We start from the raw sequence: 16,236 nt of genomic DNA, 5'->3' as shown, positions 1-16,236 counted from the left end.
CTGTCGATGATCTCAGAGAAATGGATTTTACTGTAAGTACAAAAATCCCATTTTCTCTTTTGTTCTTTGACGGACACAGCTCCTGATATTCTTTACCTTTTGGTTATACTGCCTCCAACAGGAGTAGGACACTAGATAGAAAAGAAGTCTGGCTACGCCCATGGGCAGTACCAGGGGGTATATTTTTCCTCTCTCTGCTATAGGCACTTTTTCTGCCTAGTCAGGAGTAAGGACCTAGTTCCTTGCTGGAATCTTTGGTCCGAGTCTCTATACAGTGTTGGCCCCGGTGCTGCCATTGTTAAGCCAGTGGGGGATTGTGATCCTGGGCTGTTTATACGATCTCCTTCTGCAAGCAGACTCTACTGCTGCGCTGACAGAAAACCTGGAGATCACCATATGAACTCTGAAGGAGTTCGACTGGATTCTGAATCTTCGTAAGTCAGCCTTGGTCCCTTCTACAAAACTAAATTATCTGGGGCTGACTCTGGACTCGGCCTTAGCCAGAGTATTTCTTTCTCAAGACAAACTTCAGACACTGCAGGTTGTAGTTCGTCTGCTGCTGACCAGCAGATGGTCGTCCTTCCGGACTTGTATGCGGGTACGGGGGCTGATGGGGTGAACCTTCGAGGCGGTCCAGTTTGCGCAGTTCCATATGAGGCCCCTCCAACCGGAGGTTTCTCATCACATGGGACGAGAATCCGCAGTCTCTGGACAACAGATCCAGCTGAGCCGGGTTACGACAGAGTCCCTGATTTAGTGGCTTTGTTCCCCAGCGCTTTGGCAGGGCAAAATCCTTCCTACCCTTGTATTGGACAGTGATCACCACGGATGCCAGCCATTCCGAGTGGGGAGGCCTCCTCAGCAGAAGTTCTGTTCTGGGGATCTGGACCCCGGAAGAGTCCAGACTACCGCTCAATGTCCTGAGTTACGTGCGATCAGGCTGTGCCTGGAACATTAGATGGATCTTCTACAAGGCTGTCCAGTGCGCGTTCAATCAGACAATGCCACGGCTGTGGCTTATGTCAATCTCCAAGGGGGCACAAGAACTGTCCTGGCGGCTCTGGATGTAGCCGGCATTCTCAGGTGGGCAGAATGTTTCGTTCCAGCCCTCCCCCGGCGTTCACTTTTCCAGGGTGGAACATTGGCAGGAGGATTATCTGTCAGCAGGCGTTAGACTATGGGGAATGGTCTCTTCATCCAGAAGTGTTTCCTCATTTGTGTTTCCAGTGGGGCATCCCGAGGTGGATCTGTTGGCGTCTTGGCTCAACAGAAAGGTACATAGGTTTGTGGCTCGGTCACTGGTGGCCCCATGGGGTCAGTATTGTCTGATTTATGCCTTCCCTCCTCTCAAGCTTCTGCCTAGACTTCTATGCAGGATCGAGGTAGAAGGGATTCTGGTCATCTTAGTGGCTCCACACTTGCCGGGCTTGATACGCCGATCCGATGTGGCTGGTTGCTGACTTTTCCTTGGAGGGTTCCTGCTGTCCCAAGGGCCAATCTTCCAGCCTGCTTTACAGTTGCTGCCTTTGACGGCTTGGCTGTTGAAAGCCCAGTGCTGAAGGATAGAGGATTGTCTGAATCAGTGACTCCTACGCTGTTAAAAGCTAGGAATTCTACTTCTTGGAAGATCTGCCGTCATACGTGGAAAGGCGTACATTGCGTGGTATAAATCCCTTGGGGATCCTCCTCGCTCTTTTTCAGGGGCTCCGACCTTCAACGGGGGGTTGAACAGAAGTTGGCCTTGAGTCCTATCAAGGGCCAGGTGTCGGCCTTGGCGGTTTTCTTCCATCGACCTTTGGCTACATCTCTGGAGCGTACCTCTCTTCAGGGTTTTCGGCACTTTGTCCCTCCGGTGTAGTCTCCTTTGCCGCCTTGCAAACTCAATTTGGTACTTTCGGTTCTCCAGAAGTCTCCCTTTAAGAACCTTTGGGAGTTTCCCCTACTTGCACTGTCCCAGACGGTGGCCTTTTTAGTGGCTATCTCCTCTGCGAGCAGAGTATCGGACCTGGCGGCGTTATCCTGTCCTTCACCTTATATGGTGATTCACATTGATAAGGTGGTGCTTCGCTCGTGTGTCATTCCTTCCTAAGGTGGTCTCTGATTTTCATTTGAATAACGACATTGTGTTGCCTTCCCTGTGTCCTAGGTCTAAACTTCCGAAGTAAATTGCCTTGCTTGCCTTGGATGTGGTCCAGGCAATTGGGATGTACCTGGCAGCTACAGAGTCTTTCAGGAAGTCAATCTATTTGTGCTCACGGATGGACCCAAAAAGGGTTGTCTGCTTCCTCTGCGACCATTTCCAGATGGATCAGACAGACGGTGGTTTCGGCCTATTCCATCAGGGGTCAGGTGCCTCCTTTCCCTGTCAAGACACACTCTACTAGTGCCTCCTGGGCCTTCAGTCATCAGACTTCAGTGACGCAGGTTTTCAAGGCAGCCACCTGGTTGTCGGTGCACACTTTACAAAGTTTTATAAAGTGGATATGTTGGCATTTGCGGATGCATACTTTGGCCGCAAGGTTTTGCAGGCTACTGTTTAAGAGGACCTGATCCTCTTTGAGGGTTTATTATTTTTTTCCAGGTGGGCTCTGGTTGTTTGTTTGAGCCCGTGTTGCCTGGTTGGCTAATGTTTAGCCTTGGGAATTTTTTGGTTGTTCCCACCCCTCATGTTTAACACTGCTTTGGGACGTCCCAATGGTTATGAATACCAGGAGCTGTGTCCGTCAATAAACGAAAGAGAAAATGGAATCCATTTCTCTGAGGTTCATTGACGGCCACAGCACCCACCCCTCTGTGGAGTGATTATTGACTCTGCTTGTTAGAAAACTGAGTGGCTATAGCAGAGAGAGGGAGTATACCCCCTGAGACTACCCATGGGTGTAGCCAGAATTTTTTTCTGCCTAGTGCCCTCCTGTAGGGCGCAGTATAACCCAGTGGTTATAAATACCAGGAATTGTGTCCATCAATGAACATCAGAGAAATTGATTTTACAGCAAGTCAATTTTTACTGCTCTCTTCTGCAGAAATTTTTCATCCTGCTGTCCTAGTCTAAAAAAAACTTATTCTGTATGGGCTGTTCTGTGAACATAATGCAGTATTCAAGGGTGTCGGAGGTCTTAAACTGGCTACACATTATACAATTTTCATGTACAATTTTCCTTTCGATTTATCAAAACCATATAATATGAGGCCAAACCTAAATAATTTCAAAGATTGTATGCAATCAGGCAGGCACTTGTACTACATAGTGGAAGGTAAACATAAAGGAAATTGAACAAAAAAAATATAATGCGTAGCCAGCTTTAGACTACTCTGTGGTTCCTTTTATTAAAAATACTATAAACATGCTAATTTGTTTTGCATTTTTTTAGCAGCTCATCAATTTGAATTATTTTTTTTTAATTAAACTTAAGATTTTTTCTAGTTATAAGATTTTGAAGTTTAAGCTGGATGTAATGGATAATGTAGGGATTGGTTTACAACACTGACTTTTTTTCTGCGTGTGTTCTGTCATAGAGATTTCCTTTTTACTTCCTGTCCCAGAGACACAACAGGAAGTGAGGAGAGATGTTCTCCAAAGTGAGGTGATAACCCTTTGATTAGACAATTTTTACGCTTCACTTTTACTTTTTATTGAAAGCTTTATTGAATCCCTGATTGTATGGTAACATTTCCAGCACTACACTGCTGTAGTATAAAGCTTACATTTTAAAGCGTATGTTACCCAAACATCTAATTTTTATGATCTGTGTCTTTGTTACCATGCACTTGTATCCTTTTTTTTCTTTGTATTGCTTCTGTTTTGTAAAAATACCTGGTGATCCTGCTAGTCCCCCCTGCTTTCCTATTTGAAACAGACCACACCAGGGCATGGAAGCACATCCATCCCAGTGTGGTCAGTTTTCTTCTTTGCATTCTACTTGGGAGCAGAGCCTGCCTTTACTTCATTGGTCAGATGTGTGCTGACATGCCCCCTACATAGATAATCACTGGGATGATCAATTATTAGTGTACTGCTGTTTCTCAGCCCCCTTTAGAGCCCATTCAGACTAGCGCGACTTTTCAGCCCGACAAGTCGTGGTCCATTGAGTAGTACAGGACCCGTTCTAATAGGAGCGACACAAGTCGCTACGACTTAGAAAAAGGGTCCTGTACTACTTAGGGGGAATGAGTGCCACGTTTTTTTTTTTTTTTTTTTCAATTTGTTTTTATTGAAATGTTTTCAAAACATACAGTAAACAGTAGGTTACAAAGCATAGCTTGAAATGTTTGCCCCAAAAGGGGTCAATACTTACATAAAGCTAGAATCCAATGCATATGTTAACTTAAACAGTGGAAGACCCGGTTCTCACTGCCACGACTTGTCAGACAACTTGGTCGCTTGACAAGTCGTAAAAATCAAAAAACGTGCTGCGCCAGAAGTGCACAAAAATAATTAGTGATTACATGAATCAACAAGTGTTATCAACAAAATATGGTGTCCATCATATGTGCTCTGATGAAACATAAATGTTCATATAAAGTGCTCCAAAGTAATGATTAGTATATCCAGGTGATGACAGGACAGCTCAATCCCTTGTGAATCAAGCAGGAACCACCAGTGTGTGAACTCCCTCCACCAGTAAGATTGGCCTCTCACCTTGATACCAGACCCAAACGGGCCAGCATGAGCATATCAGGGGATAAACAGACTATCACAGGTAACCTCTCCAGCCTTCACCTCCGGGGGTCGCCAGGACATAAAATAAAGATAAAGCAAAGATCTAGTGCTCTCTGAATGTAAATAATGAGCTTTTATTGAGCATAAAGGGGTAACTCACATTTGTTGGGCACTCAGCCGTGCTGAAGAAGCCAAACGGAGCCCACGCTCCAGGCGTAACGCGTATAGGGAGGCGGAGCCTGCGTGCCTGACGCCGATCGCTCGGGTGCTACTCTCTAACACTGAATGCCATAACAGCAGGCACGGCTGAGTGCCCAACAAATGTGAGTTACCCCTTTATGCTCAATAAAAGCTCATTATTTACATTCAGAGAGCACTAGATCTTTGCTTTATCTTTATTTTATGTCCTGGCGACCCCCGGAGGTGAAGGCTGGAGAGGTTACCTGTGATAGTCTGTTTATCCCCTGATATGCTCATGCTGGCCCGTTTGGGTCTGGTATCAAGGTGAGAGGCCAATCTTACTGGTGGAGGGAGTTCACACACTGGTGGTTCCTGCTTGATTCACAAGGGATTGAGGCTGTCCTGTCATCACCTGGATATACTAATCATTACTTTGGAGCACTTTATATGAACATTTATGTTTCATCAGAGCACATATGATGGACACCATATTTTGTTGATAACACTTGTTGATTCATGTAATCACTAATTATTTTTGTGCACTTCTGGCGCAGCACGTTTTTTGATTTTTAGGTTTTTGTTGTGAGGTGTGGACACAATTTGTGTATGCAGCCGGATTTATATATTGATTTATTCTAGCACATTTATACACATTTGAATTTCACTTAGTCTTGCGCTGATAGTTTTTTCACTATATTCGCTTGACAAGTCGTGCTCAATTCTGTGCAGTGGAACCGTTCTAATCAGAGTGACTCAAGTCGCTCCGACTTAGAAAAGGTTCCTGCACTACTTGGGGGCAACTTCGGATCGGCTTGCATTGACTTCTATTAGAAAAGTCGTTTGCAAGTCGCGATGATGTCGCGCTGAACGGGGCGGCTTCAAAGTCGGGGCGACTTTGAGTCGCCCCAGTGTGAACCGCCTCTAATAGTTGACCATAATGTAGCCAGTTCAAACTAGCAACATAAACAGTAAGGGAAAGAAAGAGAGAAGGCAAGAGAGAAGAAAAGGCGGAGGGAAAGGTGCCACGTTTTTTAATGATTTATGTTAACAGGTCAAGATTTTCTCATGCAATAACAAACTAAGGTTAATTTGCTATAGTGAATGCTCGCTGAGCTTACTAGATGAGGTAAAGCTGTGTTCACTTCAGTAAACCAAACGTGCGCAAAAAGAGTCCTGTTTTCTTATTTTCCATCCCATATGATTTGGTTCAGTGAACATACACTTTGCTAAATGAAGATTCACTTTGCTATTACTTCGGCAATTTAGCCCCAATGCCTGTAGATATGTATTGCCTTCTATTACTGATAGGTGTTGGGCTGTTTGTTTAAAAGACAAAAAAAAGTACAGCATGGTAAACCGATGCTTTATCTTCTTTGTTAGTAGATTCCATAATAACATTTTTCAGGTTTTACCTAGTCTCTTTTCTTTGGTTATTATTTTAACAAAGATCTAAAGCGTGTATTTCCAACTGTATGGAAATATAAGAAAATTGGTCTGACGCTGTAGCTGCCCCCTGCTGGCTATAAGCCTGAGACCTAAGTGATCACATGATCGCTCAGTTCTCTGTCCGCTCAGAGCAAGAGTGGTGACTGCAGTCACTGCTCACTGGAGCTCCAAGCTGGGGAGGGGGCGAGAATGGCTGGCTCAGTCTCTCAGCACCCCCCGAGAGGCTTCGCCAGCCGCCAGTCCAGCATCCGGGTGGATCCTGACATTATTCTGGGTCCCAGGACAGCACAAGTAAATGCACTTCGGTGACCCTCGAAGTATGGTCAAAAAAGATTCAGTAAATGCAGAGAAGAGGATTTCGTGGTAAGTACAAAAACCCAATTTTTTATTTATTTTTTTTTTTTAATATGCGTATCCATTTCCAGAAGTTTTTTTGTGAAAATTGCATGGTCTGTCTTGTTCTGTTGAGCAATGTGAATTAAATCTTTTTTGTAGTGGTTATGTATGTTACATTTTTATTCAATGACTTCATATGTGGCGTTAGACAGATTAGCCTAAATAGGAGCCTCCCTTCTGTCATTTTTAGAAACATGTCTATAGTTTTGCTTATCGCTTATTTATTTTGTCTGTATTTTATTAACAGAGAAGGTACAAGCAACAGAAGTACGCTACAACAAATTAAAGGAAAAGCACAACGAGCTCATTAATGTCCACGCAGGACTTCTAAGAAAGGTAGTAGTACATTGTTATTAGTGTGTGTGTTGTGAGAACAGTTAAGGCTGGGTTCACACATGTCCATATGTGAATTTTCTCTCCATTTTCACTGTAAATTTCCTAAGCAGATGTTCAGCCATTCAGCTGCGATTTTAAATGAGGTTCAGATATGCATTTTTACATTAGCTGGTTGTTGAGAAGGTTGTTGACTGCTGCTTCCTCAACCCCTTCCCACCGACTTAACGCAAATAAGCGGCCTCGGCTTCAAGGGGTTGTACCAGGGTGATGCCTGCATCTAGAGGCATCACCCTGTACCTTTTTTTTTTTTTTTTTTTTTTTTTTTTTTTTTTTTTATATAGAGCTGACAGTTGGCTTTCTTGTAATAACAACCGATGCGGCTAATCTGCCACTTGGCTGTTATTACAACTGGGAGACCCGAGCAACCAGCCTGCAGTTCTGCCGTCTGGCCGAATACCCGAACAATGCCAGATTCGGCTTTGATCGGGTCTCCAATTGTAGAAACTTGAAAGCGATGTCATGACATCACTTCCGGTTACTGGAGCTTTAAAGGCGACCGATTCAAAAAAATGACAGTATTCAAAACAGTCAAACTTGGCACTTTGAATGCTTTTAAGTGCAAAGGAGGAATTTGGGGTCTTTTAGATACCAGACGTGTCACTTCCTATTACTGTCACAAGGAATGTTTACAGCAATAAAAGTGATCAAAAAAAATTTTTTTTTTAAAGGAACACTGTAAAAAAAAAAAAAAAAAAAAAAAAGTTTAAAGCACCCCATCCCTCCGTACTCGCGCGCAGAAGCGAACACATACCTAAGTCGTGCCCGCGTATGTAAACGGTGTTCAAACCACTCCTATGCGGTATCGCTGTGATCGTTCAAGTGAGACACAAATACCATGTGACACACAATATTGCAACGATCGCAATTTTATTTTCTAGGGTCTCTGCTAAAAAAAAAATAAACTATATATATATTCTAAGTAATTGATTTTAACTTGTAGGCAACAAATGCCAGAAAAAGGCTTAGGCATGAAGGGGTTAACAACGAATGATTTATCAGCTGTCAGCAGGGTTACTGGTATGGGCGGAAATAAGAAATAGTGAAAAAAAAGAAAAAACAGCCAAAATGAAGAAAAAAAAAAAAAAAAACAGGCCCTCCCCCCCAATCTGTACCAGACCTTTCAGTGTACAAAGTTCTATATTACCTCCCTGCTACATAATCGGTCTAATCCTGCAGCTGTCTCATGCTGGCTTTTAGCCCGAGACCTAAGTGATCACATGATCGCTCAGTTCTCTGTCCAGTTCTCAGAGCAGAGTGGTGACTGCAGGATCACATTGGTTGGTTTTTGTGTGAGTTTTTTAGTGGGTTGAACGAAAAAAAAAACTGTCAGCTCAAGTCGGAGCTCCCGTACTCTCTATGTGAAATAAATCCAGCGATCTCCCCCCACTGGGCTGTTGTGTTCTGACAGAGGGGTGGCCAGAGCACTCTGCCATTGGCTGAGAGTGCTGATCAAGAGTCGGTCGGCTGCTGGTTTTCCAACATGCTTGTTGGACGGACGGACCGACATACACACTGGGCGAATGTCGGGCAGTTTTTTTTTTTAAACAAGCAAATTTCTACCGAAGTGGTCCTTCAGCGTGCTTTTTGGCTCAAGTGCTGGTCTGCAGGTCAGACTTCAAAAAAGGCATTGACTGATCTTCCTTTCCAAGGAGATCACCTGTTTGGAGCTACCCTGGATGACATCATGAAAGGTCTCACAGGGGGAAAGAGTACCTTTCTTCTGCAGGCTATTAAAGGCAAGGAAATTAGTTGTAGACGTGCTCCTTCCTTCTCAGCTCATAAGTTTTTTTTCTTCCTTAAGGGTCAACTGACCAGGGGTTGTAGCCTTTTAGGGCCTCTTCTGGAGTATCCAAAGTAACCTGGTCTGGCAAGCCAAGATTGGGCTTTTCCAGACCCGGGGACAAGGCTCCTTCAGCATGAAGTTGCACTCTCACCTGTATCGGATGTAGGGGGAAGTCTTCGCTGGTTTCTGGACCCGTGGACTTCCCGGGTGCAAGACAAGTTGGTCCACAAATTCATTCTGTCGGGCTACAAGATCGAGTTTCGCTCTTGTCATCCGGCAAGGTTTTTTCCTTCCAATTTGCGCCTGTCCTCAGACCGCTTACAGAGCCTGTTTGGGGCGGTACAAGACCCGTTCCTTCAAGGGGTGATTGTCCTGGTTCCGACTTTGGAACATTTTCAGGGTTTCCACTCAAACCTGTTCACAGTCCCCAGGAAGGAAGGCAAAGTGCGTCCAATCATGGACCTCAAGGCGCAAAACTGCTTTGTGCGGGTTTAGAATTGAGTCCATTCGAACGGTGGTGGCATCCCTGCGTCAGGGGGATTTCCTCGCCTCTATTGATATCAAGGATGCCTACCTTCACATTCCAATATGTGCCAGTCACCAGCGTTTTCTCAGTTTTGCTGTGGGAGAGGAGCATTATCAGTTTGTGGCATTACCCTTGGTCTCGCATCTGCTGCTTGGGTCTTCACAAAAGTGTTAGCCCCAGTGCTAGCTTTGCTACGCCTATGGGGTTCGGGGTACTGGGCTACTTGGACGATCTCCTTCTGTGAGTGGAATCTCCCTCTGCTCTGCTGGAGAACCTGGAGATCACAATACGAACTCTGCTGGCTGTGGCTCATGTCAATCATCAAGGGGCACAAGAATTGTCCTGGTGGCTCTGGAGGTAGCCAGCATTCTAAGGTGGGCAGAACATTTCGTTCCATCCTTCCCCGCCGTACACCTTCCCGGGGTGGAAAATTGGCAGGTGGATTACCTCAGTCGGCAGGCGTTGGACCACGAGGAGTGGTCCCTTTATCCAGAGGTTTTTTTCAGCTGTGTCTCTGCTGAGGCACCCCCCGAGGTCGATCTGTTGGCGTCTCGGCTCAACAGAAAGGTGCTGAGGTTTGTGGCTTGGTCAAGGGATCCTCTGACGGATGCCACAGACACGCTGGTGGCCCTGTGGGGTCAGTATCGTTTTGATTTACGCCTTCCCTCCTCTCAAGCTTTTGCCAAGACTTCTATGTAGGATCGAGGCAGAAGGAATTCTGGGCATCTTAGTGGCTCCAGACTTGCCTCGCCAAGCTTGGTACACTGATCTGGTGTAGCTGGTCACCGACGTTCCTTGGCAGCTTCCTCTCAGGGATGATCTGCTGTCCCAAGGACCGATCTTCCATCCTGCTTTACAGTTGCTGGGTATGACGGCTTGGCTGTTGAACGCCAGGTGCTGAAGGATAGGAGTTTATCTGAGTTGGTGGTTTCTACACTGATGAAAGCTAGGAAATCTACCTCTAGGAAGATCTACCATTGTATGCTGAAGACGTACATTGCGTGGTGTGTCTCATGGGGTTCATCTCGCTCCCTCTCGGTAAATCGAATCTTGACCTTCCTTCAACGGGGGGTTGAACAGAAATTGGCCTGGATTACCATGAAGGGCCAGGTGTCGGCCTTGGCGGTCTTCTTCCAACGACCTTTGGCCACACACTCCCTGGTGCGTACCTTTCTTCAGGGTGTCCAACGTTTGGTTCCTCAAGTGCGGGCTCCATTGCTGCCTTGGGATCTTAATTTGGTTCTTTCAGCTCTACAGGAGCCTCCCTTTGAAAATATTCGGGAGATTCCCCTTCTTGCGCTGTCCCAGAAGGTGGCCTTTTTAGTGACTATCACCTCTGCGCGTAGGATGTTGGAACTTGTGGCGTTATCCTGACGTTCACCTTACCTGGTGATTCACAGGGTTAAGGCGGTTCTTCGCCTCTGTCCGTCATTCCTTCCAAAGGTTGTCTCTGATTTTTATTTGAATGAAGACATTGTGTTGCCTTCCCTGTGTCCCAGGCCTAAACATCCGAAGGAAATTGCCTTGCATGCCTTGGATGTGGTCCGGGCAATTAGGGTGTACCAGGCAGCTATGGAGTCTTTTAGGAAGTCCGACTCCCTCTTTGTGCTCATGGATGGACCTCGAAAAATGGGTGTGTGCTGCCCCTGGGACCATTTCCAGATGGATCAGACAGACAGTGGTTCAGGCCTATGCCATCAGGGGGTCAGGTTCCTCCTTTCAAGTCAAGGTACACTCTACTAGGGCGCTTAGTGCCTTCTGGGCTTTCCGTCAGCAGGCGTCAGTTTGCAGGTTTGCAAGGCAGCCACCTGGTCATCGGTGCACACTTTTACAAAGTTTTATAAGTGAATCTGTTGGCATCTGTGGATGCTTCTTTTGGCACCAAGGTTTTGCAGTTTTGCAGTTTGCTGTTTAAGAGGACCTGATCCTTGGGAATTTTTTTTGTTGTTCCCACCCCTCATGTTTAACACTGCTTTGGGACATCCCAATGGTTGTGAATTTAAAGGAGCCGTGTCCGTCAACGAGCGAGAAAATTGGATTTTTAATTTACCGTAAAATCCATTTCTCTGATGTTCATTGACGGACACAGCTTGTAACAAAACTGAGTGGCTAAAGCAGACAGAGGGAGTATACCCCCTGGGACTGCCTGTGGGTGTAGCCAGAATTATTTTTCTGCTTGGTGTCCTCCTGTAGGGGGCAATATAACCAAATGAATATCAGGAGCTGTGTCCGTCAATGAACATCAGAGAAATGGATTTTATGGTAAGTCAAAAATCGGATTTTACAGTGATGGTTGTGTTATGTTTTTCAAAGTTTTCATTACTATTTAGTTCGGCCTTGCTAGTTATTTAAAAAAAAAAAAAAAAAAAATATATATATATATATATATATATATATATATATATATGTCACCAAACCCATTTTGATCTTTGATCTCATATGTTGTTCAGGTAGATCTCCATCTCAAGGGTTGCCTACCCCTGCTTTATAGTAATCCCCATGATTCCCTCCCTTGGCAGCTAGGTGACAGAAGGAGTGGAGGAGTTAAGCCATCGCAGGCAGTAACTAGACAATTCCAAAAGAGGGCTATGACGTGTAAGGAGGGAAAGAGCTGTGCTAAGGAATTTAGTTGTTAAATTATCTAGCAAGTTCAAAAGCACATTGCATGTTTAAAGTGTATGTATAGCCAAAAATGTATTTTTAGTTTTGTGTAGAGTTTCTATTGTGGTTTGTGTCCCCACTGGGGAAATTTATCATCTATATGTGTCCTGTCGGCTGTTGTCTCTGAATCAGAAAATGATGGGCAATCCTAAATTTTACAGTCCCCAGGAACAGAAGTAGAGTGAAAATCTTCCAATGGGTACTACTGTCTAAACAGGGAATTCCCCTCAATTTATAGAGCTTTCTTTGTTCATTAGAGGACACAGAATGATGCTGTGTAAAGTGGGATTATGCAGCTACCTTTGAACAGTGTAACCAATCAGATTTGTGGAAAACCATACCATAACCCATCCCCCTTTCTTCTAAGTGATCCAGGAGTACCCAAAAACAACATGCTCCTAACTAGCTTGCATGATTGCAGATCAAAAGTGCAAAGGCTGTTCCTCTGGAAAATACTTTAATTCACAATCCTGTGACATGTACACCTACCCCAAAATATGTAGACTCAGAAGGGATTATTTTAATTTCTCTGCAACTAATTTTTTTTTATTTTTTATGAGTGATCAAATATATTCCTCTGATCTTTGACATAAATCAATGGTTGGCAGACATTTGGGAGCCTCTAGATTGCACAGACTTCGCCCCCTGCTGGGCTTGTAAACGAATTGGCTAAATCTTTCCTTCGAGGCTTAGTGTCGGTTCACACTAGGGCGACACGACTTCGGGCGAGTTATGCCGTCACCCGTGCACCGCGACTTCGGCGCGGCTTGCAATGACTTCACATAATGGAAGTCAATGTAAGTCGCTTAGATGTCGCCCGAAGTAGTGCAGGAACCTTTTTCCAAGTCAGAGCGACTTGAGTCGCTCCTATTAGAACGGTTCCAATTGCACAGCACGGTCCGCTACTTGTCAGACGACCAATTCGTCTGACAAGTCGGAACAGTGTGAACCGGCACTTAGGGAAGTGTTAGTTTGTTTACCCTTATCTATCTCTACAAGGATGGATTGAATCCTATTTGGCACCTACGTGTCAATTTACATTTATGTTAGAGAAGTACACGGTTCCCACTCCTCTGCTATTTTGATTCACTCATATATTACCGCTTGCTACAAAACTGAGGCATGCTGGAAGTAGAAGGGGGTATGCTGAGCCATTCCACAGCTCTGCTTGATTGCTAGTTTCCAATCTCCTGATAACTGTGTTATCCCCATTTGCTCAATATCCCTAAAGATTTTACATTGAAGTCAAAAATTATATTTTTCTCTCTCTTCCTATTTATCATCACCATGTCCGGAAGTACTTGGAAATCTCCCTAATGAGACTCAGACAGAAAAAAATAAACTGACGGGTTTTTAATCTTTCCTTAGGGCTCTTTCACACGGGCTTTCCGTATGTCCGCAAATCATCCTATTTTTTTGCGGATGATTTGCGGACATAATGTAAGTCTATTGCATTGCGGATGTCAGCGGAATACCATCCGCTGACATCCGATTTTCCTTCCTTTCAGTTCTGTTCCGTTTTTTCGAACGGAACAGAACCCTATTTTTCCTCCGTTTCAAAAAACGGAAAGGAAGGAAAATCGGATGTCAGCAGTGTCATCCGCTGACATCCGCAATCCCCATAGACTTACATTAGGTCCGCATATCATCCGCAAACGGATGGGATGATATGCGGACCTACGGAGCGGATGACAGAAATGGCATCCGCTCCGTGAAAAAAAAAAAAAAAAGGACCGCAGCGGAGCTCTCACACGGAAAGCCCGTGTGAAAGAGCCCTTACTGAACTGAAAAAATGTATTGGTAATTGAAAAAAAAAAATTACTAAGGCAGGCCATACACGATGCGAATTTCGAACGGAAATCCAAATCGCCAGTGAATTTGAACAATTTTCATATCGTTAGTGTGGTATGTGCGACATGCGATTTTCATACAACAGCAAAAATTCACATATCCAACATGTTGGATTTTTCTGAGAAAATTGGCCAAATTTCGTATCATTAGTGGTTGAGTGGTGCGATTCCACAGAACAACACACAACTGCGCATGATTCCTGAAAAGGTCGACCCGGAAGGAAAATACAACAAGAGTAACAACACGAATGAGTGTTCGTCTGAAAAATAACGTAATACATCAAATACTATAGGTTACAGCAAACTCTGCTGAGAGGCCAATAAGTCTGCATGAAAAGTGGACTAAACACAAAAGTATGTGTATTTCCATTTGACTTTTCACACCTTTTAAGCAACAAATGAGGAATGATTGTTCTGTTCATAAATGCCGCGACCCGAGTTTTTACAGTAGGGGGAGTGCCCAGTGGAGGTGTGGTTAAAAGATCAAGACAACATTGCATCACTTCCTATACTTGCACAAGAAAATAGTGTTTGGTAGTACGAATTTGGGATCACATTGATGGTATACTTGCATGATGTACACGAGTGCCGCTTGCGTTTATCGCACGATAAATCGATGGAAATTGGCATCGGGTATGGCCTGCCTAAATGTAAAAATACTGCAAGTAAACATCTAAAAAAAGTGATTTTCCTGTGTTTTACCTGTTTTTTTTTAGGTTGATGATAGGATCTCTTAAAAATAAATAAGTAAAAATATCAGGATTTTGTAATTTTTTTTTTTATTTTTATACAGAATGCGGACACCGCCAAGCAGTTAACAGTATCACAGCAAAACCAGGAGGAGGTGGCACGTATCAAAGAACAGCTGGAGTTTCAGATGGATCAAGTAAAGCGAGAATCTGAAATAAAGGTTAATTAAAACAACTTGCATTTTTTTTAATCATTAGGTGCTTGTTCCCACTTGCGTGTTGCTTGGAATTCATTGCTAGAGTGATATCAGATGCTGGTTACGACTTGCTTTTTAACTGTTTTCAAGATGGTTTCTCTTTCTGTTTTTTATTTTATTGCAGTGACTTCTCTAGTACCAGAAATGGCATTGCTGTAAGACTTTTCCCCTCTGAACTGACTTTCACTAAAGCCTCGTACACACAATCAGATTATAGGACGGGTTTTCATACGTTTTTTTTTTGCATGCTAGTCTCGTATCAAAAGTGAAGTGGTTACTTTCTTACAAAAATTCTGGTACGACTGAATTCATCTTCAGAAGTGATGTAATGTGTTGAATTGTTTTGTAGGTGTTCTTTAGTTTTTGAGCATGCATAGTCTTGCCCTTATGATTTTTTTTAAGACGAAAACTGTACTAATTAAACAAAAATCGAATTTTGTGTTCACGTACAACATTTTTTTTATTGCCGGCACATCCAATTTTTGTTGTATGAAAATTCGTTATCTCCTGTCTAAATCACTATACTAAAGATCTGAAAATCGTCAGGTCGTTCGACTAAATTTTACTTCCGATTTTCTTATTGTGTGTACGGGCCTTAACAGTGTATTCCGACACATGCCTTGTGTAACAGTTTTTCATATACCAAAAAAAAAAATCATCATTATTGGTTTGCTCATGTACTTGTTATTAGCACAGTTATGGTTCAATATTTTATTTCTAATGCATCCATGTGCTTAAATTGGTCACTGAAGCTGACTAAGCCACAGTTGAACTCTTTGAATTTGCAGCTTGTCCGGGTACACTGTTAAGTCTAAAGCTCCTGTAACTAGAAACCATCACATGCTCCTAACCTAACTTTCAACAATAATCCATGTCTGAAAAACACCATGTTTGTTTTTCACTATAAGAAAAAAAAAAAAAAAAAGATGTTTCTGCGTAATGTTTTAATTTAATAGTTTTAAAATGTTTTAACCAATTCCTCAGTAAGAAATATAATAATGATTATGTTAGTTTGCTCTAGTTAGCTATGTTTGTACAGTATGCACTTCAGGAACTGATGTATTATTTAAAGTGGTTGTAAAGGCAGAAGGTTTTTTTTATCCTAAGGCATTCTATGCATTAAGATAAAAAACCAACTGTGTTCAGCACCCCCCATTACCTGAGGTCCATCTAGTTCCAGCGATGTTGTAGGATTGTCTCGGTTCCCTGGGAATCCCCTCCTCATTGGCTGAGACAGCAGCGTGGTGCCATTGGCTCCCGCTGCTGTCAATGTCAGCCAATGAGGAGAGAAAGGAGTCGGTGGCTCGGCACGTTTGCCCTCATAGCAAGCTGCTTGCTGTGGGGCACTCAACAAAAGTACCGAAGAGGGACCCGAGAAGAGGAAGATCCGGG

The 16,236-nt window shown here is 43.7% G+C and overlaps 1 protein-coding gene across 1 annotated transcript in view; it reads left to right on the top strand.

Annotated features, from left to right (window-relative positions):
- HIP1R (huntingtin interacting protein 1 related) overlaps positions 1-16,236 on the top strand; it is a 271,144-nt gene that overhangs the window by 142,620 nt on the left and 112,288 nt on the right. The window contains exons 15-16 of the mRNA XM_082258417.1: positions 6,930-7,018; positions 14,692-14,808. Coding sequence (XP_082114543.1) covers positions 6,930-7,018; positions 14,692-14,808 — 206 coding nt within the window. The remainder of the gene's footprint in view (positions 1-6,929; positions 7,019-14,691; positions 14,809-16,236) is intronic.

This window comes from Pelophylax lessonae (assembly GCF_965119305.1).
Source record: "Pelophylax lessonae genome assembly, chromosome: 1".
In the NCBI taxonomy this organism is placed as follows: Eukaryota; Metazoa; Chordata; class Amphibia; order Anura; family Ranidae; genus Pelophylax; species Pelophylax lessonae.
This window is presented reverse-complemented; position numbering and strand designations above follow the sequence as displayed.